Genomic DNA, 25,435 nt, shown 5'->3' on the forward strand with positions numbered 1-25,435 from the left:
GTATAATATTTTTATACATGTTATGAATGTGTATAAATATGTAACATAAAAAAGAAAACCGTGCTAAGCATTTTCTTTTCATAGAAGAAAATAAAGAATAATTACAAAAATTTTTAGTAAAAAAGGATAAAAATAAATAAAAGTATTATTTCCTGACTTCAAAATTTTAGTAATATGATATTGATTCACGAATCAAAACTCATAGGTTCAATTCTTATACTATATTACTTTAATTATGAAGTAAGGAATTCTAACAAAAAGAAGCAATACTTTTAAAAAGAATCATTTTATCATTTTTTACTAATAGACGATTGAAAGATGATATCGCCATTAAGATGAGAGAAATAAGTTTTTGAAATCATCTTGAATGTATTTTATTAATAAATTATAAAATTAAACAAAATTATTTTGTAGGTGTGATTAAAATAAAAATTTTCTTTAAAATAAAAACATAAATAATGTTTTCATATATCAATAAAATGTAATACTTGTATATAATACATAAGTCAGATTTATTTTATATTTGAAATTCTTTTTTTTTTAAATAAATTAATAAAATATGCATTTTTATAAATACAAATCTTTTATCAATAAATGCAACATAATATCGTTGAATAAAATATTTATAAATTATTATTTTAATTAATACAAATTAAATATATTAAATAAATAATCGCAAAAATCGAAATATATTCTCAATTAATACACATTTTATTAATTACCTACTTAAAAAAAATTTTTGAAACGGTAAAAAGAATTTCCAAATATAAAATTATCTTTTTATGTACCATAAATACACGTTAAGTAAACCAAAAAAATATAAAATATTAATTTTAAAATAAATAATTATATTTATTTATTTTATAAAAAAAATGAAAGAATAAATCAAATTTTATAGAATAAATAAAAATAATTAGGAAAAAATTTATAATATATTAATTTTAATAGTTGCGATATTATAAAAATTTTACTGAAAAGAAATTGCATAATGTAGAAAAAATTAATAAAAAACTGTTGCAAGATTATAGCTGTAAATAAAGGAAACAAAGATATTATTTTTGAATTAATTGTAGAGAATCGCAAAAAAAAATTAATGAAATTATTTTTACAATAGTTCAAAAAATAGCAAAAGAAAAATTAATTTGCAAACAAGTAATTATTAGATATTTTATATAGAATATATAAATATAATAATATAGAATAAAGAATGTAAAAAATGTATATATATTCAAATTATTACAATCTACTTTGGTCTTTTTACTTTTTTCTTAAGCTTAAGAATAAATCCTCAATAATAACCATTCCTTTCTAAACATTCTACAACAACTTTCCTTATATAACATTGAATGACTCAATAACCGTCTGCATGCTATAAATCCACCAAGAATATTACAAATAACCCCAAGAAATTTTAAGGGTGAGAAATATTGTACACTTTTTATGATGGCATATGATAAAAAATATTAATACATACCTGGAACCAAAATTTTCAACAATAATCTGTTGTTAAAGTGCAGTGTAGATCTGTTTTTATTTTTAATTCGATAATTTTTAGCACTTTTCCAAAACTTTTTTGAAAAAAAAGTGCTTATTAGTTTCACTCTGTCCGTCCGTCCATCCGTCCGTCCGTCTGTCTGTGGACACTTTTTTTGTTTACAAAACTTCTACACCCTTGAAGATAGAAAGCTGAAATTTAATACGTACATAGATCTTTACTAGAAACTTATTTCCACAGAATAATATTTTTACCTATCTCCCCCCCTCTAGAAGTTATACCCCCCCCCACCCCGCCAAAACCCTAAAAATGGCCTTTTTTAACTATTTGTTGCAATGAAACCATAAGCATTTTACAAATTTTGCAAACGCATAAAGGTAGCGGCTTGCTTGTTCTATCGCGGCATGCTATACTTAAACTTTAAAAAAACAAAATGGCCGTTGAAATTTACCGGAACATTCATGTATAAAGATATTTTCCACCAAGATCAAACTATCTTTAAATTCTATTCCTTCGATTTGTTTTTAAAATGAAACCTACAAAGAATCGAAAATTAATATGATAATTGTATGTATATACATACATATTATATGCATAGATGTTACTTGTAATTCGTAAAACTTATTTTGTATATATATAGTACTTATTTGAATTAATTTTTTAAAAATACAACATTGGAAGGTATATATGTACGTATATACGTGTTCATATACCTTAAAGTAATGATTCAATACTTACAATCTCTCTAACTTTGCTTCTAATTCGAGTATTGATTAGAATACCGCATATTACTTCTTCTTCTATATAAATTAATAACAGAAATAGGAACTTGACTTTGCTTTTTTGCATGGTCCTAGAATTTTAAATATTAACAGAGCAGACCATGGGTATCCTTTGACCAAAATTTTTGCTTAATTTTGAAATTGTAGCGCTCAAATTATTAATTGCGTTACTTATGAACAATGACATTTTTAAAAATAAATTTAAAATCAAACGGAAGTTACCAAGCGTTTACATAAGGATATTATTGGCAGGAAAGTTTATGTAATGGTCATTCTTGTTTTTCAAAGTTGAAAATTTTTAACTTATTTGTAGATGCCTTTAAAAATTTTTTGTTTACATTTTCAGAATAAAAGTACTTTTGTTTACATTTTCAGAATTTCTTTTGTTCTTTTGCTTGTTTTTTTTTTTGATTTGATCATTGAAAAAAAAAAATCAAATAACTTACTTAATTTTCTAGTAGTAAAATTTTCTTGTCAATTGACCTCACCATTTGATCGAGCAGTTCTAAATCTACGATAGGAGATAACAAATTCAAATCAAATTTTATCTAAGTTATCGTAGAAAGAACTTTTCGTGGTTCGTGAGCGTGTTTCTTTCTGACGAAGAATTATTATTGAATTTTTTAACAATTTATCATATAGCTACTTTGAAGTTGTCAAAAAATAATTCAGATAGTTGTTGTCCAGTTATTTTGAAAATAGGCTTAATTCTTATTAATATTTAAAATTTAACTGAGTTTTTTTTTTTTTAATTTTTGGCTCGTCAAGAGATGGATCTAATAAATTATACAGTTTTTTTGTGACAACGTCAAAATATATCTTTAAATAAAACCAACTTGTCAAAAAATTAAATAACACGGCGTCACTTTCCGCGTCTCTTTTAATTTTGTCGATGTCAATTTTATGCAATGCCTTCTATTTAAACTTCAAAACTACGTGAGCGTGAGGGAAATCGAAGTATGGTGAAAAACTGATATTGTTACTTATACTGATTTAACTAAAGCAAGCATTCAATAACAAAATTTTATTGCCAAAAACTGGTCTTAAAAATTTTAACTGCCGTCAATTGATTGTGCTTACATCAAATCGAAAATAATTCTTATTGTAATACAACGACCAATAATAGATCATTAATACACTTTTTATGTAGAAGTTTATCATTTTTCCTTTTATAGAACTTGAGCTTGTATTGAAAGCGTACTTGTTTATGTACGCATAATGCATCAAAAAGGTTCTTTTCAAACTACTTGAAAGTTTGAAAAGAACCTTTTTGACTACTACTTGAAAGTTTGAAAAGAACCTTTTTGAACACTACTGTCTAGTGTACAATAGACATATATAATTCATTTAACTTAATGTTCTATGTCAAGTAAATGAAATATCAAGGATCATTCAACTCTCTTTTCTCCTTCGCATGTACATATAAAAGGCATGTGTTCCTATTTAGCAATTAAAAGTCTGATTGTCTATAACACTAGTTTACTCGGAAGGTGAGAAGAAAGTGAGTAACTATCATGTATTTGTATAATGTTATTTTCGAGTGAGAATAATTATTTGGTATTGCGTATCATGTTTTTTTCTAAAATGTGAGACGTTCAGTCGGTAAATTGAAAAAAAAACGCAAAAATCCAATTAAAAAATTGTGCAATCTCATTGGAAAAGTAAAATATCCATTAGAAAATATTGAGAATTCTGATTTGAAAGTGAATTAAAAATGAGTAAAAAAGTGAAATACCCTTCAGATTTCTTTTCTTCTTTTCAGAAGAAAATCAGCTTTGATAAAGTGCGTATGTAGCGCACGAAATATATTAGCGAAAAATAAAAGTATTTTATTCCGAATAAAAGAAAGTTTTCTTTTCACACCAATTAAAAAAAAAATTAATTGTGATTAATGTATGTTTTCAACGTTCAAGTCCTCATTTTGAACTAATCTAAAAACTTAAGAGCATCTGGTATCTTTTTTTTGTTTTTTAAGCAATGGCAGTACCAATTAAATAAAAATAACTAGATTGTCAAAAATTGACGATTAGTTGACATTTCAATCAAAGTGGGATTTAGTGCGAAAATTAAAGAATATTATATTTACATTTTATAAATACAAATGAAAAAAAGAATTAGTTTGAGGATTTATGTTTTTTAAAATCAAATTTTTTATTTCAAAATAAAAAAAAAATTATGGAAATTATCATTGGAGTTATTCTTAATTAAATATTTTTGAATATATGTATTTTTTTTGTTATAAGGGTGGCGCCTTCATTGGCTGATATAAATAATTTTCAACTTCCTGATTTTATAACAAATTTTGAAGGCAAACTAGTTGAACAAATTTTAATTGAATATAAATAAATATAATCATTGGAAAACTAAATTAAAATTTTTGTTTACTATAGTATTACAAAATTTCAAATGACCGTGACAGCAGCAATGGATATTAACGTAACTACCGAAATTCATAATGAATATCCAAACCATTTGCAACATCAACAAAATGTTAGAACAGTTTTAAAACCATCTCCTTCGGGAACAAAAATGTTTATAGAAAGTAATCCATTATTTTATCGGGACAATTCTGAAGCATGCTTAGATATATCACAAGGTGGTAATGAGTATGACGAAACACAAAATCAGGTGACATGGTTAGATGACGAAGAAATAGATCAACTAGACTTTCCGCTAACAGTTGATCCTAACAATATGTTTTTCAATCGCGTGGATAGTGCGGAGATAATTTATAAAAAAAAGAAAAAAGTTTGTAAAATGGTTGGGAAATATGTCATGGGTGATATTTTAGGGGAAGGATCATATGGGAAGGTAAAAGAAGTGCTTGATTCTGAAACTTTAAATCGTAGGGCTGTGAAAATATTAACAAAACGTAAACTGAGACGTATTCCAAATGGAGAACAAAATGTCCAAAGAGAAATACAACTACTAAAAAATTTGAGGCACACAAATGTTATTGAGTTAATTGATGTATTATATAACGAAGAGAAGCAAAAGATGTATTTAATTATGGAATATTGTGTTGGAGGCTTACAAGTAAGTTTTAAATTACAAAAATCCATTTGAATAATTACATAAAATAAACTAAAATTTTACATTCAAAGGAAATGCTAGATTATGCACCACAAAAGAAACTACCTCTATTCCAAGCACACAAATATTTTGTTCAATTAATAGAAGGTCTCGAATATTTACACGGACGTGGTGTAATACATAAGGACATAAAACCAGGAAACCTTTTGTTAACCTTAGATCATACATTAAAAATTTCGGATTTTGGAGTAGCGGAGCAATTGGATACTTTTGCCATTGATGATACTTGCACAACAGGACAAGGTTCACCAGCTTTTCAGCCACCAGAAATTGCGAATGGCTTGGAGTCATTTTCTGGCTATAAGGTTGATATATGGAGTAGTGGAGTAACATTGTAACAAACAGAAGTGAATGCAAAACAATTGACTTCATAGTATTTATTTTTAGATATAATATAACAACTGGCTTATATCCATTTGAAGGTGACAATATTTATAGACTACTTGAAAATATAGGAAAAAGTCAGTGGGAAGTACCTGGATGGTATATTGATTTGGACAAAAACTTAGCCGAACTTGTTTTAGGAATGTTGCAAGCTGACCCCTATCATCGATTATCTTTACAAAAAATTAGATACCAACCGTAAGAATAAAAAAAAAAATTAATCACATAATTTAGCATTTTAACATTTAATTTATAATTAGATGGTATTTAACAGCACCAGAAGAAAAAGGACCTCCAGTTTCTATCCCACCCTTAAAACACGATGAATTACGTTCTTCGACAGTACTGCCTTATCTAGAAGCTTATAATTACGATTTAGAGCGTGAAGAGGAGGTTTATTTTACAGAACATGATCTTAATCGTAAATATATGATTTAAATATTAAAAACTTTTTTTTTACAAATATTTTTTGAAACAATGTAAATTTTTGTAGAAGAACTAGCTCGACAAGCTGCGGCTGCAGCTGCTGAAATCAAAGCAAATAAAAGCACATCTGGAAATGACGCTACTGGTCATCATAGTAGAACAAATTTTAAAGCAGGCCCCGATACAACATTATCAGTATCGAAATACCCAAATTATAATACAAATTCAGACATTAAACAGAATAGTAAACAGAATACATCATCATCTGGTAAAAGACGATCCAAAAAATCACTTTCTTGTATTCCGGTTAGGAAGTTAACACATTGCCGAACTTCGTGAAAAAATTTCCTAATATAAAATTATGAGCTTAAATTTACGAATGCATAAAGCTATATTAATATAATTATTAATAAATTTTCTATTTTATACTTATTTACGGTTAACAATAATCATTTTTCTATTTTTAACAATTTAAAGAAATCGATTAATTGCCATTTAATTATGTAAAATTTCTGTTTCTTTTTAATTTCATATTTTCATTAACATTTTTCTTCCTTTTCTATCAATGCTTTTCATTCTTATTTCTTTTTATTTTGTCAAATTTGCTTTTATATTAATTATATATTTTATTTTTAGAAAATAAAATAAATTAACATTCAATATATTTTGCTTGAAGTAGTACTAATTTTTCTTCAATTTAAAAAATAAAATTTCTTCAGCTTCAAACAAATTACATATAGTTAAATCGAAAAAAAAAAATAAAAATTTACCAACGTCTGCTGGCAGACTTAAAAGAAGTAATAAAGAATAAATTAATTGAATTATATCGCAAATATATTGTTATTTTAAGACCATCAAATACACCAATTTAGTACTAGTAATAAATAATTAATTTCCTTTTTAGAATAATTAATTTATTAGATAATTTTATCTGATATACGAAATTAAAAAATTAGCGAAGGCTATTCACTGTTTACAAACTTTAAAATTTAAATTTTTATTGTTATTAAAATTAAACTTTATTTACAATACAACAAATTAAATTTCTAAAAATTATAAAATTTTCATAAAATTTAAGACTGAGGATTAAATTAAATATAAGTTTATATAGTTTAAAAATTCAGATTCGTAAAATTTAAAATATGAATTCTAATTTTGATAAATATTATCAATATCACCGATAACTTAACAAATTGAATATGAAATAAACAGTGGAATTGTCTTGGTCGTATTTTATTATATTAAGTAATATAAAGTTTAAAAAAAATCTGTACTAATTTGAAAAGAAAAAAATTATACACACTAATAAATTAAAAAAAATCGCTTAAAAATTAATCAAATTAAAAGTTTTGGTAGTTAAATAAAAGCTTAAAAAATTGAAGCAGTTTTAAAATTGAAAAAAAAATTATAAATAAAAATTAAGTAATTTAAAATTTTTATTAAATCCAACTATTATATACTTCATTATAGAATTACAATTAAGCTTTAAAATATGATGTGAAATTAAAGTTAAATGGCATTGATAGCTTTTTCGCAACCAAAATAATGTAAAAATGATAGAAGTACACAAAAAAATTTAATTTTTAATAAAATTTTCAATTAAAAATCATACTTTTTTTATAATTAGTTAATATATTATTATAATTATCAAAATATATGCCATCTATTTTACTCTATCATTAAATTTTTACACAAATTCTTAAGAGTTATATTAAGAAAATATAAAAAATTACACTAGGCACCTTTTGAAAATAAGGCTTAATTAATCGGTTTCTATCATATTATCTTAATAAAAAGAATTATCTTGTTTTCAGTTCCGTTTTTAATATAAAACGCAAATATTTATCTCACATCAATGAAATATTTTTTAATTAAAAATACACAAATTGAAATTATGATTTGTGATATCATTAAATAAAAAATAAAACTTGCTGAATTCTAGCACAATTTAAATAAGCTTGATTTAAATTAATAATTTTATAGTTATAGTAAGTTGAATATTCCATAGTAAAATTTAACAGTTTACCAAATTTAATTTGTTTTTTTTTTGTTTTACAAATGTTTAATTTAATTCCGTAAAATTTTCGCAAATTTTTGTTTTATTTTAATTTTTTTTTGTCTTTTTTTTTTTGTCAGTATAGGACATAAAATTTAATAATGCCACATTTTTTATACATTTATTTTTTTTTTTATTTTTTTATTTTGTTTATAAAATATTTTGTCTCTTTATAGGTCAAAAACGAAAACATTTAAAAAGCATTAGACAGAAATGCATTAATCAATAAAAAAAAAACACGCAAACGCAAAAAAAAACATTTAAGGTGCATATATAAAATAAAAAAAAAAATAAAAAATAATTAATTATAAATGCAATAATGCTTACGAATATTGGCACAAGTGAAATTAATTAAAAACAAGAGAACATTTTGTTTTTGACATAGGAACATGAAAATTACAAACACAAAATATAAATTAAGAGGAAGATTCACATATTTTCATTGGGAAATTTTGTTCAAGGTAGATGAAATAAAGAAAGATAAAAATATATATAAAAACAGTTCAGAATAGAAAAAATTTAAAATAAGAATAAAAATTAAAATGTTTTCATTTAATTTTTTTTTTTGTTAATGATCAACCCACAATAAATAATTTACAATGAAATAAATGCATAACTAGTACTAAACAAGTATGTTAATTCATTTATTAAAACAAATTATAGAATTTATATTAGAAATATCAATACATATATTTAAAATAAAAGAATTTCATTATTAATATTTTATTTGAAATCCATTTGCGACAATATAAAATATCTTATGATGAAAATATTAAATAATATATTTTTAAAAAAATAGTAGCTTTACGGCTGATATTGTGCACATTCTCCATAACTAAATTAAATAATTTTATAAATTATTTTTTTTTTTAATTTATAAATAATTTTATAAATTAAACTTAAATTTATATTTTATAAATTTAAGTTTATAAATTTGTATAATTTCAACAGTGATATTTTTCAATACTCTCTTTCTTTCAGACTTTGGGAAATTTTATATTAAATTAATTTTGAGTTCAAACTAAGGAAATTTTTATATTTTTTGGCTTTCATTTTTATATTTTGTTAGTTTTTTTAAATATGTACATACCTATAGAACTGTTGTGTTATATTATAAGGATGGTTTATTTTGAAAGTGAACTAAGTATATTTAAAATAAAAATCAAATATTGCCCTATTTGGGTTTAAAGTAACCAAAAATTTGATTTATATTGTTTTGTATAAATTAAATAACTAATTATTTAGTTATTTGTTTTATAGAATATTTATTTTCCTATCCAATAACACAAGTGTCAATTCCAACTACTCGTATTGCCTTGGATTCATTATTAATTCAATTCCACTATTAATGCCTTGGAAATAAAAGAGTTTTAAAATTGTAAATGCACTTGAGTAACTTTTCAAAATAACCATTCAATAATTTCATATTGAATTTTTGTAAATAAATAAAATTTACTTAAAAGTTTACTTTTTTTTCCAGAAATTTTTTCTATTCAAAATACTTTGTTGAATTCCATAACTAATTGATAGCATTTTTAAATCTCATCCAAGAAATTTAATTTGAATTCAGTAATCAATGATTAATTAGTTAAATTCGTTATCCATTGGAATTTGATATAGATCTTTAAATCAATTTTTTAGAATTTTTATCAATTCTTAAAACATTTCCTCTTTGAGTCATACAATTAAAACAAAGTCTTGCCAAAAAAAAAAATTATTTTAAATAAAATTTAAAAATATTGATATTTCTCTAATAAATCATAATTACAATTATATAGTTCAATTTAAAGGAAATAAAATTTGTTTTGTTTAAATTTATTGATCCAAGTGTTGTGCATTTATTGCTCAGTTTTAAAAATTAAGAAAAAAAACTAAAGATTTTATACAACTAAATTTAATCTTTTTTATAATATAATAGGTTTTTTTTTTTCACTTTTCAAAATAAAAAGGAAATTAACAATATTAAATTTAAAATTTTTTTTTGTGTCTATAAAATTATTTTTTTTAATTTTGTAGTTTAGAATAATATTGGATTAAAATTTTTACATATATATATATATATATACATATATTTCATTTAACTTTTAGTTTGTAAATTAAAAATAGCACACTTCTACAAGCCATTTATTAAATTCAATAAAAAAAAGTAGAAACTTTTTACTATTAAAAAAAGAAAACAATTGTAGTTATTTTTATTTAATTTTTTTTGGTGACAAAAAAAAATATGTACAACCATTTAGTAAAATTATATAAAAAATAAATGTGAGAAATTATGAATAAAATTAAAAAAAAAAATAAGAAAAAAGAAAATAAACGAAAACTTTGCTATAAAGTGGTGTGTTATAAATAAAAAGAGTTTTTTTAAAGTCATCAAATCAGATTAATATTTTTAAAATAAAATTTATTACAATTATTATACTAATATTGTTATCAGAATGGAATAAATACGTATACTGACTTCAAAATTAAAAGCAAGGCGGTATTAAAATACAATTTAGTTTTTTAAATGTAATTACTAAATTGCATAATTATTATAGTATATACCGCAAAAATTTTGAAATCTAGAGTACAAAATAATTTTTGTCATAATAAGAAGGCGACTATACATTTTGATTATGGATGATAACAAAAGGAAAGATAATATGGATCAACATTGGAAATGTTATTAATTTTTTTTTTTTTTTGGCCACCGTTTATAACCACCGGATTATCTTCATAATTTTATAGATTTGTATATTAAAAAAGTATAAATGTGCAATATTCTTCAAAAATGTAACAAAATATAAAACATAATATGAACATTAATTTAATACGCCCTCATTAATCTGATTTGAAAACTTCTAAATAAATTTGAATATTGTGGTTGCATTTCGGTAATTTTAATATTGTCTTCATCGAGAGAAATATTTTGAATTGCACCACAAAATATTTTAAGTATTTAAAATTAGTTTAAAGAAGAAACAATTACCTGATTATAATGTTATTAACAAAAATAAAAAAAAAAAAATAAAAAATTAACATTATGTTTTATAATTTAAATGTTGTATTTTAAGTAGAAATTTCTTTAAAAAATAGCATTAATTTTCAATTTTTGTTTTTTTTTTTATTTTGTTAATTTTTTTAATGTGTTTATATGTATATGTATATTGTGCATAATATGGTTTTACAAATTTGTAAATATGTTCATATATATGTATATACATATATATATATATGCCATAAGTATGTATGTATATATATACATACATATAGATATGTATATATTTATATCCCATTTAATTCTTAGGTATTAATTGTAGCAAAATCGAATTATTGTACAATAAAAAAGATAAATTTGCTGAAAAATTAAAAAAAAATAATTAATATATGAAAATATTTAAAATAAAAAGAACTTGTTAATCAAAAATAAAAAATAAAGAGTTTATTATTATTTCAAATAAAAATTCTTTGTAAGAACTAATTGCACTAGTTTCATCTCTTAAATATAAGAAACCATAAATTTACAAAACATATTCCATTTAAAAGAATTTGATGAAAGCAGTTTTCTCAAAGATCTTACTATATATGTTTTGCAAAAATATATCTTTAGGTGTCGAAATAATTAAAGTTTTTCAAATGACTACATAAATTTTATGCCAAAAAAGCATTTATCTAGGGGTTTACTATGTAATTCGATTTTCGTAAAACAATTTCTGTATTTCCAGAAATGAGAAGAAATTACAATACAAATTTATTGGTGCAACCGTACAATTTTTCTGAATACAAAATCATTTCGCGAAATCGAATTGCATAGTAAGCCCCCAATGTACCAATTTGTTTATTGCTAATAATTAGTATTCATTATAATAAATAATCACCTACATTCTGTTAATCGCGTCACTGACATGGTAAAAAAACATCAATTTGAAAAATATTACTGACGTGATGATTCTGATTTTTACCATCATTTCAAATTTGAACCACTTTTATTTGATATATTTTAATTTAAAATTAGTTTCATAAATTTGTAATAATTTAATTGAATAGATTCTTATTAAAATAATTTCTCTTCTGAATGTTATATTTATGAAAAATAGTGCACAAATACCTTCTATTGTTTCTTAAACTGTTTTCGTTAACGTTATTTTTTTAATAATTTAATGCAAAGGAATTTTTACGTTTTTTTTTATTAATGAACAATATCGCTTCTGATTTTTTTTTTATGTGCAACAAATCTTTGTATTTTCAACAATAACATTTATACTTAGAGTCAGTTTTATTATAGTTCATATTTATTTGTAATTACATTAAACGATAATAAGTGCCGAACTGGTTTATGCACATTTTCTTCTATGGTATGCATAAGAGATCCGGCGGTACTACAACGGACCTAGTTGGCCTATGTGTACCCTTCAGGGAGCCGCGGCAACCTAACTTGACCTAACCTATATGAGAATAATAAGTACGCATGCATTTCCAAAAATTTGGATACTCTGCTCATAATCATGAAAATTGAATAGTGGAATGTAACTATTTGGTGAATAAATAAGATAAAAATAAAAATTCGTTTTTCGCTATATTAGGTACGTTATGTAAATATATTTAACAATAATTAAAAAATTACATTCTCAATTAAACATAATTATTGTTTTTAACTTCAACTCCAAAAGGAAGTATACATACATCCATTTTTTTTTTGTACACATTTATGCATCACAATTATCTTGTTGAGTTTTCAATAACAATAATTTACTGATTTGATTATCATCTAAAACTTTGTAAGCTTTATCGATGACTTCTTGTGATGGTGTTCTCTCACGTGTTAATATCCACACGATAGCTAGAATAAATTTAATAAATATTATTAATTAATATTAGTTCCTTAATTGTAATATCATACAAATATAGAGCTTTCCATATACGACTACCGATTATTATAGTTGAATTGAATTTCAATTAATAATAAATCTAATTAATTCAGTTTTTTTTTTATAGACGCATAGACAGAAACAAAATTAAGCATTACAATTTTGAATAATAATAATATAATTTTGATTATAGAAATTAAATAATTTTTTTTCATTATTATTATTATACAATACCGTGTAAGTAATTACATGTTTAAAAATTTATGATTAAAATTTTAGTCAGAAAAATTTACATTAATGCGAGACTAGAATAGAAAATTCATTTTAGTTTAAGGAAAGTTTATAAAATGTCAACATTTTAAATTTTTGAAATATTTACAAAAAAAATTGAAAAAGATTAAATTTTTTTATCTTAAAAATTTTGTCTCTTAGGCTGTACCTGAAACTCATACAACTCATACATAAGAAAATTTTTGTGTAGTAAGGATACCACATCCCATATAATAAATATGTACATACTTTAAATTTAAAATCTTGAAACTTTTATGTTCAAAAAATGTGGAACAGTTTGTGCGTATAAATTAATTAATAATAACAATATGAAAAATCTTTAATAATGACAACTATAACCAAAACCCTAGCCGTGTTTGCAATAACGTACAAGTACTCTACAAATAATAAAGACATTTTACAACAATATCAGATTATTAATAAATTACCCCATTTAAGAACTTTAATATACTACACAATATTAATTAAATTAAATATTAGATTGGTTAAATTGGTTAGATCTAAAATTATGTTTTATGACTTAAAACTAAAAAAGAAAAGATACTTACTTCCATGCATTTTCTCATTTAATAGATTACTACAGGAATAAACGACCGAATAAGTTGTATAATCAGTTGATAATACCCAATAATTTGATTTTACCCCAACTTTCAAAGAAGAATAATTAAAAAATGATATTAAAATGAGAACTAAACTTAATAGAGCTTACTTTTTCCAACACTTGGAAAATTAACAATAAGTTTTCCTGGTTCTTCTGTTAGTGCAGCATGTCCTTCAATGCTTGATTTGGCTCCGGTACTAATTTCATTAAATAAATAAATAATAAAGGATTAAAATCTTTTTGTTTTTACAAATTCATTTTTAATTTAAAATTTTTTTTTCATACTTACAGTATATTTATTTGTGAATTAACAACTGAAACGGTGCCATTTTCGAATTTACCATAAACAGCTTGCATACATTTTCCACCAACTTCGAAAATTGCTGGATATTTTGAATGTTCGTACCATGTACCAAGATACTAATAATGTAAAGAAGTAATAAAAGAGTATTAATTTCGAATAGTGAAAAATATTTTATATACGATATTGAAAATAAATCAGAAATTCTGAATCAAAGAATCAAAACTATAAAGTAGAAATATGTATAGGTGCTTTTGTTCTCCATTGTTTCAACTTATCTGTTGTCTTGATTCAAAAACGAAAAATATTTAATTTTATTGCATTATATTAAGCATTTCGTGAACTTTCAATTTCGTTAAATTTCAAATAATATTTTGTATAAAAATAATTTGGTTTTATTTCCTCCAGCTTTATTATACCGTCCACTGTTCTATCACTTATTTCCGTCATTAACTACCCAATGTTAAATACTTACGTCATTGATTATCTAAGCAAACGAGAGCATAGAGTAAGCACAGTATAGGCAATAGAACTACGTAATCATAGTGAAATATACAGCAAGTCATTCTTTTAAGAATACTCAAAAAGATTCTATTAAATTTTTACTTATTAATTACTTTTACTCCTATACTCCTATTTTAAATATTTTATTTTAAAAACAGAATGTAGAGCACTCAATACTCGTAATACTCGTAATTATTAAAAAATGGAAAAAATTTTATGAAGAATGTGAAGTGAAAAGAAAATTTAATTACTTTACATATATCAAAGTATTTAAATACAAAATTGCAATTTCAATATTACAATAAAAATATGTACTTAATTAGTGCAATAATTTATAAAAACTTTACAGTCATATTTCTTACTATTGAATGATTTATTTATTTTATAATTTATTGGAAAAGTATACTTATAATATACGTGTGTATGTATGCTCATATTGCATAGGTACTTTTGAAATTTAACAATCGCATTGTTCTTGTAATACAGATAAAATACTTAAAAAAAAATCGAAAAAAGTAAACAAATTGCTGTAAAATTAAAAATTATTTACTTTAGATACAACATTCAAACAAGATACTTTATAGCACTTTTCCAAGAATTTTTTGAAAAAAAGTTCTTATTAGTTTCATTCTGTCCGTCCGTCCGTCCGTGGACATGTTTGCAAAACTTCTACACACTTGCAAGTAAAAAGCTGAAATTATTATTAATTTTATATTATACAAAATTTTTACCTATCTCCCCCCCTATAGAAGTTATACCCCCCCAAAACCCTAAAAATGCCCTTTTTAACTATTTGTTGCATTGAAAACATAAGCATTTTTCAAATTTTGCAAACGCAGAAATTCAGTAGCTTGCTTCTCCTATCGCGGACAAAATGGCCGTTAAAATTTACCGTTATCAAAAATCATTTTTTGCCAAATTTTTGAGGTTGTTTTTTTCTACACCCCAGGTTTTGGGAGCCTGAAATTTTAGCAGCTCTTAGGCACTAACAAACATCTTCAAACCTTCTCAAGTTATCGCCTCTTTAAATTTGTAAAATTTGTATTTTTACTGCCTTATATTTCCGAAACCGCAAGCTTTTTCAAATTTAAAATCCATGACATTAAAAAATATAATTATTTTTCTTAACTCACACAATTAACCTTTAAAATCGAGCATTATGTTAACTCCTCTTTAAAGTAATTTTTATTTCAAAGATTGCCCAAATCATTCATCCTAAATATATGCAATCCTAGAACTAGTTTCGTATATGAATGAAAATAATATTAATAGTGTGGTAGGTATAAATAAACTAAAAAGCAGTATTTTCACTAAAAAGCAGTATTGTTTTTAAAAGCAGTATTTTCACTTGTTGAAGAGAAAAGTGCTACAATACAAACCACTGGTTTGACCCAACTTTTTATTCATTATTATTTTAAACTTTAAGTGTCAACATGTTTATTGATAAGATATGAGAAATTAGGAAATTTCTGTTATAAAATTATACCGTTTCCGATATTAATTTTATAACAGAAATAATTAGAAGCTCATATTTATGAATGTATTTTTAATTTTATATTTTTCAATGAAAAACACTGAAATATTCAATTGAATTCAAATTTGTCCTCAAAACATAATCTAAGCATTTGAAACGTGAATTTTATAAGCTTAAATAGTCTACGTTTGAAAAAGTTTATTAGTTCTCGAAAATAGGCTTTTTTTTAGCAAATTCAAAAATAAAAAAACGATGTCAAATTATTTAAAACTTAAATCTTTTAAGTTTTAAATAAGGTTTTTAGTTTTTCCATAAATCAAGACTTAGTTCCAACTAAAAATGGTCAGAATTAAATTTATTCATAAATTTTTATTGCAAATTTATAAGGTTTTATCAAATATTTAGAAAACCAAACTATGCTTTTAACTATGTATTTACAAAATTTAATAATACGTTTGTAATTTGTCCAAGCTAACAGATAGTAACTTACCTTTTCGACATCCAATTCAGATACAACAGTAATTCCGGTTGGACATTTTCCTGGGGCGGGCACTTGGCAGTTTATAATTCCAAAAATTGAAACAAATGTCACTGCAGTCAAAAATATTCTATGATAGGTTTATAAAAAACAAAATATGATCTTACAAAATTCTCTCAAACAAAAGTAAAATTCGTTATTGATAAAAAAATCACCTACTTATTCATGATTTTAATTTTATTTTAATATTTTTATAAAACTTTTGATTTAATTATGATTTTCTAATTCGTTACAATTTAATGTTTTAAAATTCGATTTCTTTTTTATAAAAATGTTTTATTAGTTTGAAAGTTAGAGGAATACTGAAATGTTTTTGGAGAACGCATTATATTTAAGTATCAATTAAAAAGAAAAATCAAAACTTTATAATTATAAATTCATATCTTACATTTATGTACTCAAGTATTTTTGTAAAATGTAGTATGTAATCAAAATGCGCTTATGTGATAATAAATGTAAACTGTTTGAGCTTTTTCTAAGTACTAGTTATGTCTGGTAAAAGCCTTACATATTGACACTAAAAATTAATGATTTAAATAATAACAATTCGAAGTTTACCTGCATACATATATTTGTTTCTAAATATAGAGATAAATATTTCGCAAACTCACAACATATTTCACAAATCGAAAATTTAATCAAATCTACTATAAAATGTTTTTATATTACTATAAATTTATTTTTAGACAATGTGCTAGCTTCATTCCAGAAGCAATCAAAGTCCCGATTATACTGGTGTCACTTTCAATACAATAGATATATTAACATACACGCTTCTTAAGTTTTTAATTTGAATTTGTACCAAAGGTAAAAACACAATTTTCTTTTAAACAAATTCCTTTAGAAACAGTTTTCTTTAGAAACAGCGTTAAAATTCCTTGTACAAAAGAGTTTATTCAGTACTACATAGTTTATATTCTTCTTGCTTGTGCTGTATCCGCTTGTTTTTTTGTTGATGGAGCCAATGTTATCTCTTTTTATAACATGTGCCAATGCTCCATATAACACTTAAAAAGTGTATTTTGATTTTTCAAGTTAGCTTAAGTGTATAATAAACAACTGATAAAAACATAAGAGGTAACATACAGTTTTCGTAGTTTTGTTCAATTAATTTACAATAATGTGAAGTAACATCCGATGTTTTAAATTTGATATATTGTTCTTAGTAATATTTTACACATTTTTAATAGCTAAAGCGTTCCGTCAAATAAAACTCACCTGTTGAATAAAATTGTTTACTTTTTTTATCAATTAAAATATTATACCTTCTCTAAATAACATGTATGAAATTTTCAAAATTTCCTATAAGAACTTTAGTTTATCTTAATTTAAAAGAAAATGTATAAATTTAATTTATTACACAACGTTTCTGAAAAACAAAAAAATTTAAAAGATTTTCTTATTCCTTTGCGCTTAAAAATTTTCCTATTTAAATAAAAATATTAAATAACTTATTACCCATGTTTTGTTTAAAAAATCCTAATTCGAAAATTTTATTGTAAATCTACAGAACACTAAACAATACACTATTATTTTAATTTTCTCTCATTTTATAATTGTACATTTGAATCCGAAGTTTCATCAGTTTTGTTTTTTTCTAATTCAACTAAAGCGAACATCTGATGGTAAAATGCCCCCAGTTTCGGTAATTTTTTCTGCATAATATTTCTTAAAGTATCAACATATTGCGGTAAAGGTTTGTCAGAATTCGAGTCTCTCCAAGTTAAACCATTGGAATCAGTTTGAAATAAAGTAGGAGACGGTACGTGATCTTTAAGATAGTTCCAAACACATTCTTTCAATACCAAAGCAATCTTAAAAAAATATTTTTTATTTTTTTTTTTAAGATTTAGTTTAAAAAAGTCTTACCTCGGGTGCATCCAGGTATTTAATTATAAGATGTAGATTAGAAATTGGTGGAGGTAACAATTGTCCCATAGCCATCACTTCTAATAATTGACACGTCGTTTTTAATAATTCTTCGTTTACTATTGGTTGTTGAAATTTATTTACTAAAGAATTAAAATAAAATATTTTTATTATTTCCATATTTATATGACATTATTTACCATTTTTTGCCCTCCATTGATGTAAGCAAGATGCACACAAACCCCGTAATAATACGGAAGAATAACATAAAGCTGGTCGGTGCATTGCTATTAAAGAAAGTAAAGCCCACAGTATAGGATGAGCGCGGAAAGCTCTTCTTATCATTAAATCTCGTTCCATTGTTACTTTTGTAAAATCTTCTTCAGGAAATGGTAAACCATTATACATTACATCTGAAGAAACCATTTCAACAAGTAACAAAGATATTTGAACATATCCATCTATGGTTACCTTATCCTGCTCTACACAACAGGCATCTAAAGCTTTTAGATAGCAAGTTTGAAATTCTGAATTCGGATTGTCCGCAATGTATTCACCGTTTTCAGCTTTTAAGCCATTCCCAATTAAACCCGCATGCAGAGTGGACCTATTAGCAGTTGTTCCATGTCCATGTTTTCTATTTAATGTTATTAATTTCTCGCTTTCATCAATCTTCAATTCTTCATCTTCAATAAAGTCTTGCAGTCCGCCAAAGAGATGACTATAAGAATAAAGTGCTCCAACGATTAATTCTCTCAAACAAGCAGCTCTTGCAGCTTTTCTTGCTGAACATTGTCGCTGGAAAAGCATTAAAGCTTGTTTTATTCCAGAAGATCGAATTAAAGAATTTTTTTCATTTAGGCTCATAAAAAAATATTTCACAGTAAGGTACGATAATTTTAAAGTCTAAAAATGAAAATTTTTGTAAAAAAAATTAGTTGAACCTAGTGATAATTAATTGTTTTAATAATTCATCATTACCTCATTCATTCCCATCGTGTGAGATTTATTACCTGCTTCAATCGAGTTCAATAATTTTACTAAAGTATGGGTCATAACAGAAAAATTATCTTTTTTCTCTTCTTCTTCATCATCATCTTCAATCGCTTCACCCTCTTCTTCAATTTCCATTTTTTCGATTTTCTCAATTTTGATACGCTTAATTTCTTGTTCTTTTGGTGGACTGGGATTTGAATATTCAAAGCATTTCTGCCTCATTAAACGATTCAGAGTACTTTCTAATATTTTTAGCACTTTTAAAATGCAATCATTTAATAATTCTTGAATCGGCTGATTTCGTAAGAAGGGGATAGAAGAAGACTTTTCAAGACTAAAATTAAAATGAGTAATTAAAAATTCTTTTTAAACATTGTTTTTTCATACACTGATAATGAATATAAGTTTTTAATTGCACTCAAACTTTCATCCTGCTTTTCAGGACTGTGAAACTGAATTTTTAACAAAATCCTCTCAAGGACCATTTCCAAACCTGGACGAAGAGTGGGATATTCTATGACACCACTTAAACCTCCAATTAATCGAATTAATGGGCCTATCCCGTTTTTATTTCCTTCATATGACATTGTCAACATTTCAGATATTGTCTGATAATACACGTGAGGATATTGTGTTGCTTTGATAATAAAAATATTTAAATATAAAAATAAATAAAATATTTTAAAGATCATACAAACTAATAATATAAGTCTGACAGCTGTTTGTTGCTCAATGAATATTGGGCTTTTCGCTGATTTCCATAATAACCCTTTTGATTCTTCTTTAGATAACTCTTCTAAGAGCGGACATGACATATTTACCAAAACCATGTGCTCAAGTTCTTGAAGAGCACATTCTATAAAGTCGTGGCACCAGATAAATTTTTCTGCAAGCTTAGCAACAATCATTAATAATTTGGAACCGTTTACTTTGATTTTGAGTGCTAGATTATTCATAGACGGTTGCATGTCCCTAAAAGTAGGGTTTTCCATCCAAATTGTTAGCATCCATGTTTGTCGAGTTATCGCTTCAAGATAACTCTCATTATCTATTATTAAAATTTTTTAAGTTATTTTTCGAAATTATTGCCTAAACTAAAAAACTCACAAATTTCTAAAAATTCCGTCACAACAACTTGTAATACCACTTCTGAACAAGTTGCCAGTTGTAATAAATAAGGTACTATCTGAACGTGCAGTTTAGTTTTTGGTTTAAGCCCATCTTCAAGCAGCTCTTTTAATGATTTCTTTAAGTCCTTTTCATGAGCAAAAGACAAATAGTCCAGAATACCAATTTCTGAATCGAAATTACATCGAAAATCTTCACAATATTTTTTTAAGCCGCATTGTAAGACTTGTGATATAATTTTCAAAGGAAAACAACCACCAAGGCGCGCTACCACCCAATCGAATGTTGGTGAATACTTTTGAAACGTGCCTGGAACGGAATATCAACACAATAACAATATATTTTTGTATGACCATAAAATATTTACCAAGAAGTGTTTCTACACAAATTTCCGCTTCAGAGTTATTCATCTTTCGAAACGACAACGCAATCAAACCTAATAAACACTTAACAGCCGCACAATTAAGCCATAAATTGCAGGCAGCTCCAATATCCATTTTTCCAGGCCAATATTTGTTTGATAATTTACCAACTAATTCCAAACTCCAATTCGCAATTAAAGGACCCCAAGCTGGTGGTCCCTTTGCAATTAAGGCCTCCAGTGCTTCTTGTATATCTTGGATGTACCTAAAATTGACACATCAATTTTTTTGTTCAATTAATAACATATGAAACGTTTACTCTTCTTCTGAAATATTTGTTTGGCCATCTTTCGGCGTACTAGACATAAAATTTCCAACAGATATATCAAAAACCAATGAAAAATACTCAAACACAACCTCTCTAGCTGCTGGCAAATTTTCTAGTAGGTTTAAGGAACTTCTCACTAATTGCATTGAAGTAACATTTTTAGGATGTCCTCTAAAATTAGCTAAGCTAAATATAAATTGTTTCAATTCCGCTAATATAGGCTGTTTAATCATAATAAAAGTAAAAACTATTAAAAAGTTCAAATTTAAAAAAAAAATTGTTTATAAAACTAAAGCAACAATGTTATTTTAACAATAAAAAACTGACGTTTATCATTATCTTGACAATAATGCCACAAAAAATTATCGCTGCCAGTATTGCCATAATATATCTTAATATAAAAATCTTTATAATAAAGTAAAATTTTTCAATTACAAGAGAATTGTGCTGTCACAGGTCATATCTTGACTGGAAGTTAACTGTTTGTTTTCCAATTCATTCTTTTTTGTGAAATTTTGCACTTTTAACCTAACAAAATTTTACTATTACATTTTCCCAATAAATATTAGGTATGTCTGGTATAAGAAAGTTTTTAAAAACTTGAATACTTACAAAACTTTATAAAGTTTCAGTATGCAAAGCGTCTGTGATAATAGTTTTTGGGAAAAAATTAGCGAAAACGATGATAAATTAAAATTTATTGTTTTAAAAACATTTAGCTGTCGAAACATATGTTCTTCTTTATGTTCGTACCGTTAATGTTTGATAAGTATTTTGAATTTTGAAGTTTTTTATAAATTTTTAAGTATGTACATATATTTTTTTAAATCATATATTTTTTTGCGAGAAAAGACGTCACTCTTTTAAAAGACGCTGTTTGCGTTGTCACAACGCGTAGCTTTTTTTTTGTTCAAGAGATGTAAGACGACAGTTGCGCGTAGGAAAATACTTAACATATTTGCTTGGTTGCAGACAGACCTAATAAATAAGACTAACTATTATTCTTTTGTTACTTAATTGTTGATTTTAAATTTTTTTTGTTAAGCAATATCTGAATGAAATTTTTTAAGAGCCATAATTTTGTACGTTTTTTGCACCTTGTGTGTTTGTCAAAAACAGTTATAGTTTAGCGAGGTGACCGTATGCGGAAAATAATTTTTCATTAATACATATCATAAATAATGTTTTGTGTTAAATTTTATTTTATTAATAAAAACTAAAAATTCAAAATTATGTTTTAAAAGGAAAAAAAATTTTTCATTTTTTTTCAATCATCATAATACTTAAGATACTTAAGGTACTGATACTAATACATGCATTACTTTTACAATAATACATGCTTTACTTTTATATTTATGTAACGTATATAAAAATTAATAAGCATTTTGTTACCAATTTTCGTTTTTATTTGCAAAGATACTTGAAAACGCGTGGATACAGAACTTGCGTCCACATACTTTACATAACAAATGTAAGGTCTTAAAACAACATATGTAACTGACATTTTTTCCCGCCAATATTTTTTATTTTGGACTTACGTTTTGAGTTCAGAATTTTGAATAATTGGTTTGTCTGACATTTCTCTTAAATACCGGTCACTTACCGGTCCATACAACTAAAATTTTTGAAATTTTGAATTCCAGTTTTAATTTTAATGTTAACGAATGTATTGAAAAAAATTATTAAAAATAATTTTAGTTCTTATGGCAAAATTTTTAAAATGAGAAAAAATTGTTAGAAGCAGAAACAAAAATGTTATTCACCATGAATATTCTAAAACATGTTTCAGTTGTTGAAAAATAATGGTGTAAAAGATTTGTGAACATGGATGTTCGATAGATTCAATAAAGGATAATGATGCCAGTAATTATTTATGTACATAATACCTTCATACATATGTATATTTATTATTGCCTAAATATTTAGGTAATTTGAAAAGGATTCTCATTTATTAAGTTATTCGTGGAACAGAAGTATGTAATATACATAAGAACATACAGATACATAGTGCATACCTAAATATTTTTATATAAATGTGAAAAATGTTTTAACAGCAAAATTTGAGTAAAATTTTCATTACTGGAAAGATTCATAAAGCAGTTATCATACATATTATAATGTCTATATATACCTAACAGATATGAAGACATTAATAGGTACATATTTACTGCAGTTTCGGTAATAGTTCCTAGTTAGCAACTGGGCAAAATTCTATAAAAAATTTCAAGGTTTCAAAAAATTTGTATTTCTTATTACGAATAACATTAATCTTCCAGAAATAATAATATATAAGTACTTACTAATTCTAAAAATAGTTTAAGATATTAAGATAGATGTTACTCGACCTTATAGGTATATGTATACCTAAATAAGTAATTATGCAAATTTTTATTTTATATATTATATTTACATACATGTCTAGATATGCATTACATAATGTAACATTTAAATATAATATGTTGGTATAAAAAAATATGAGTTCGATGCCATCAATTTTCTTAAAAAGATTTATAGGTGTTTTTAATCTTCTTTAAAGTGTTTTTGGAGTACCCAGCTAACTATAATTTGAAAATTCTTGTCGGCTATACGTGTAGGAGCATTATTATTATTAGATAATAAAATTTTATAATTAAGATGGAATCAACTTTTAATAAAAGCTAAAATTGAAATTTTAATCGTCGACATGATATTAAAATATATAAAAAGAATAGGAAACGTTTAATTTTTATAACACCACTCATCAATTAAGAGAATATTTTCAATTAGAACTAGAAACAAAATATTGATTTCATGCAATTTTGGTATGAAATAATTAATTATAAAAATATTGTATAAGCACTTAAAAATATTTTTTAGCTGTTATTTTACGTACCTACTTGTTTTGTTCTTAAATTTTTCATTTATAAAAAAGAATCTTCCATAAAATTCTTTTTCCATAAATCAAAATTTCAAGGTGAAGTCAAAAAACAATCAATAAATTTTTATATGGAAATAGTAAGAGTACTCTTTAATTTTTTATTTTTGGTAAAGTAAAATTTTTCATCTAAACATACTTATTTATATACATATGTATATTGTATATATTAGGTTTACGTTTATTTAAGGGAATTTTTTTATTTTACGTCTTCAAATAAAAATTATCTAATATTAATCAGATAATTATTAAATTTGTATACGAGTATAGTATAGTTCTTGTTTATATCCTTTTAGGTTTTTTTTTAATTGAAAAGTTGTCTAAATGTACATAAATGGATGTGGGCAAATATAAAAATTTTTTTTTACAAAAACCCGATTGCTTTATACTATGAGTTGTATTAAAATATTACTTTGTGAGCGTATTTAAATATATTTTTATTATTCTAATATTGTTCCTATATTTTACAGATTCTTTACCATAAAATTCTTTTTCAAACAAGAAATATTTGTAATAGTATTACGAACATATATTTGAAAGCTGGTAACTAAGTCTTAATACCATCACAGTGAGTCTGACCTACCGAAATAACCGCCGTAAACACAAGTCTTTGATATAAATATTTTTTCAGCGAATTTGGACATTCTATACAATGAATTGGACAACACATCCTATGGTATAGAAACCTGTTCTTAGCTAGCGCATATTTGAAAGCCATAATACAATATATGCAAAGTTGCATCCATGGAACGACAAAAAATACACTAATATAGCTGTATGAATCAAAGAATTGTTCTGACTTATTTTTGAAAGACTTCGTATAATAATAAGTTTTTAGCATTGTTTATTAATATTGTATCTCAAAATATTCGCCATAATTTCGTAAATAAATATCTCATTGTAATTCGAGTACTTATCATCATACGTATACATACATATTTTTTGTTTTGTACATAACTCTTTTAATAATTAATAATTTTTAGTTGTAAATAATATGCGTATACGTGGCCTAAAAATTACAAACGTATCTACTTCTATTCAAATGT

At 24.5% G+C, this 25,435-nt stretch overlaps 3 protein-coding genes across 5 annotated transcripts; 1 reads left to right on the top strand and 2 right to left on the bottom strand.

The window, feature by feature from the left end:
* Positions 1–4,332: 4,332 nt before the first annotated feature.
* Positions 4,333–8,858, top strand: LOC129609799 (serine/threonine-protein kinase STK11). 3 transcript variants are annotated; one of them, XM_055521930.1, is made up of 7 exons: positions 4,333–4,585; positions 4,668–5,313; positions 5,382–5,704; positions 5,758–5,952; positions 6,015–6,175; positions 6,248–6,977; positions 8,413–8,858. In XM_055521930.1, exons 2-6 carry the CDS (start codon positions 4,684–4,686, stop codon positions 6,517–6,519), a joined length of 1,581 nt encoding a protein of 526 aa, XP_055377905.1. In that variant the 5' UTR covers positions 4,333–4,585; positions 4,668–4,683; the 3' UTR covers positions 6,520–6,977; positions 8,413–8,858. The 3 variants fall into 3 exon arrangements, with proteins under 3 accessions (XP_055377905.1, XP_055377898.1, XP_055377910.1); XM_055521923.1 differs by having other exon boundaries at positions 4,333–5,313; XM_055521935.1 differs by having other exon boundaries at positions 4,333–5,313; positions 6,248–6,448; positions 8,413–8,856.
* A 3,920-nt stretch (positions 8,859–12,778) lies between these two features.
* LOC129613617 (apolipoprotein D-like) lies at positions 12,779–17,097 on the bottom strand. The gene is made up of 6 exons (XM_055527752.1): positions 16,952–17,097; positions 16,745–16,862; positions 14,265–14,395; positions 14,084–14,172; positions 13,923–14,021; positions 12,779–13,055 (listed from the first exon to the last, which is right to left on the bottom strand). The coding sequence occupies exons 1-6, from the start codon at positions 16,957–16,959 to the stop codon at positions 12,922–12,924; spliced, it is 579 nt and encodes a 192-aa protein (XP_055383727.1). The 5' UTR covers positions 16,960–17,097; the 3' UTR covers positions 12,779–12,921.
* A 980-nt stretch (positions 17,098–18,077) lies between these two features.
* On the bottom strand, positions 18,078–21,768 carry LOC129613609 (integrator complex subunit 5). The gene is made up of 10 exons (XM_055527742.1): positions 21,467–21,768; positions 21,153–21,412; positions 20,765–21,094; positions 20,352–20,705; positions 20,045–20,294; positions 19,643–19,991; positions 18,862–19,567; positions 18,662–18,804; positions 18,251–18,606; positions 18,078–18,161 (listed from the first exon to the last, which is right to left on the bottom strand). Exons 1-9 carry the CDS (start codon positions 21,706–21,708, stop codon positions 18,343–18,345), a joined length of 2,898 nt encoding a protein of 965 aa, XP_055383717.1. The 5' UTR covers positions 21,709–21,768; the 3' UTR covers positions 18,078–18,161; positions 18,251–18,342.
* Positions 21,769–25,435: the final 3,667 nt, after the last annotated feature.

This window comes from Condylostylus longicornis, unplaced genomic scaffold (genome assembly GCF_029603195.1).
Source record: "Condylostylus longicornis isolate FDR11 unplaced genomic scaffold, ASM2960319v2 ptg000004l, whole genome shotgun sequence".
Lineage (NCBI taxonomy): Eukaryota > Metazoa > Arthropoda > Insecta > Diptera > Dolichopodidae > Condylostylus > Condylostylus longicornis.

Coding starts and splice junctions, on each gene's coding strand:
- LOC129613609 (XM_055527742.1), bottom strand. CDS start 21,708: ATGATTAAACAGCCTATATTAGCGGAATTGAAACAATTTATATTTAGC. Junction 21,095..21,152: donor TTGTGTAGAAACACTTCTTG/GTAAATATTTTA, acceptor ATTCCGTTCCAG/GCACGTTTCAAAAGTATTCA. Junction 18,805..18,861: donor TCAATGGAGGGCAAAAAATG/GTAAATAATGTC, acceptor TTAATTCTTTAG/TAAATAAATTTCAACAACCA.
- LOC129613617 (XM_055527752.1), bottom strand. Junction 14,396..16,744: donor CTGAATTGGATGTCGAAAAG/GTAAGTTACTAT, acceptor TTACATTATTAG/TATCTTGGTACATGGTACGA. Junction 14,173..14,264: donor AATTCACAAATAAATATACT/GTAAGTATGAAA, acceptor TAATGAAATTAG/TACCGGAGCCAAATCAAGCA.
- LOC129609799 (XM_055521923.1), top strand. CDS start 4,684: ATGACCGTGACAGCAGCAATGGATATTAACGTAACTACCGAAATTCAT. Junction 5,314..5,381: donor ATTGTGTTGGAGGCTTACAA/GTAAGTTTTAAA, acceptor TTACATTCAAAG/GAAATGCTAGATTATGCACC. Junction 5,953..6,014: donor CAAAAAATTAGATACCAACC/GTAAGAATAAAA, acceptor ATTTATAATTAG/ATGGTATTTAACAGCACCAG.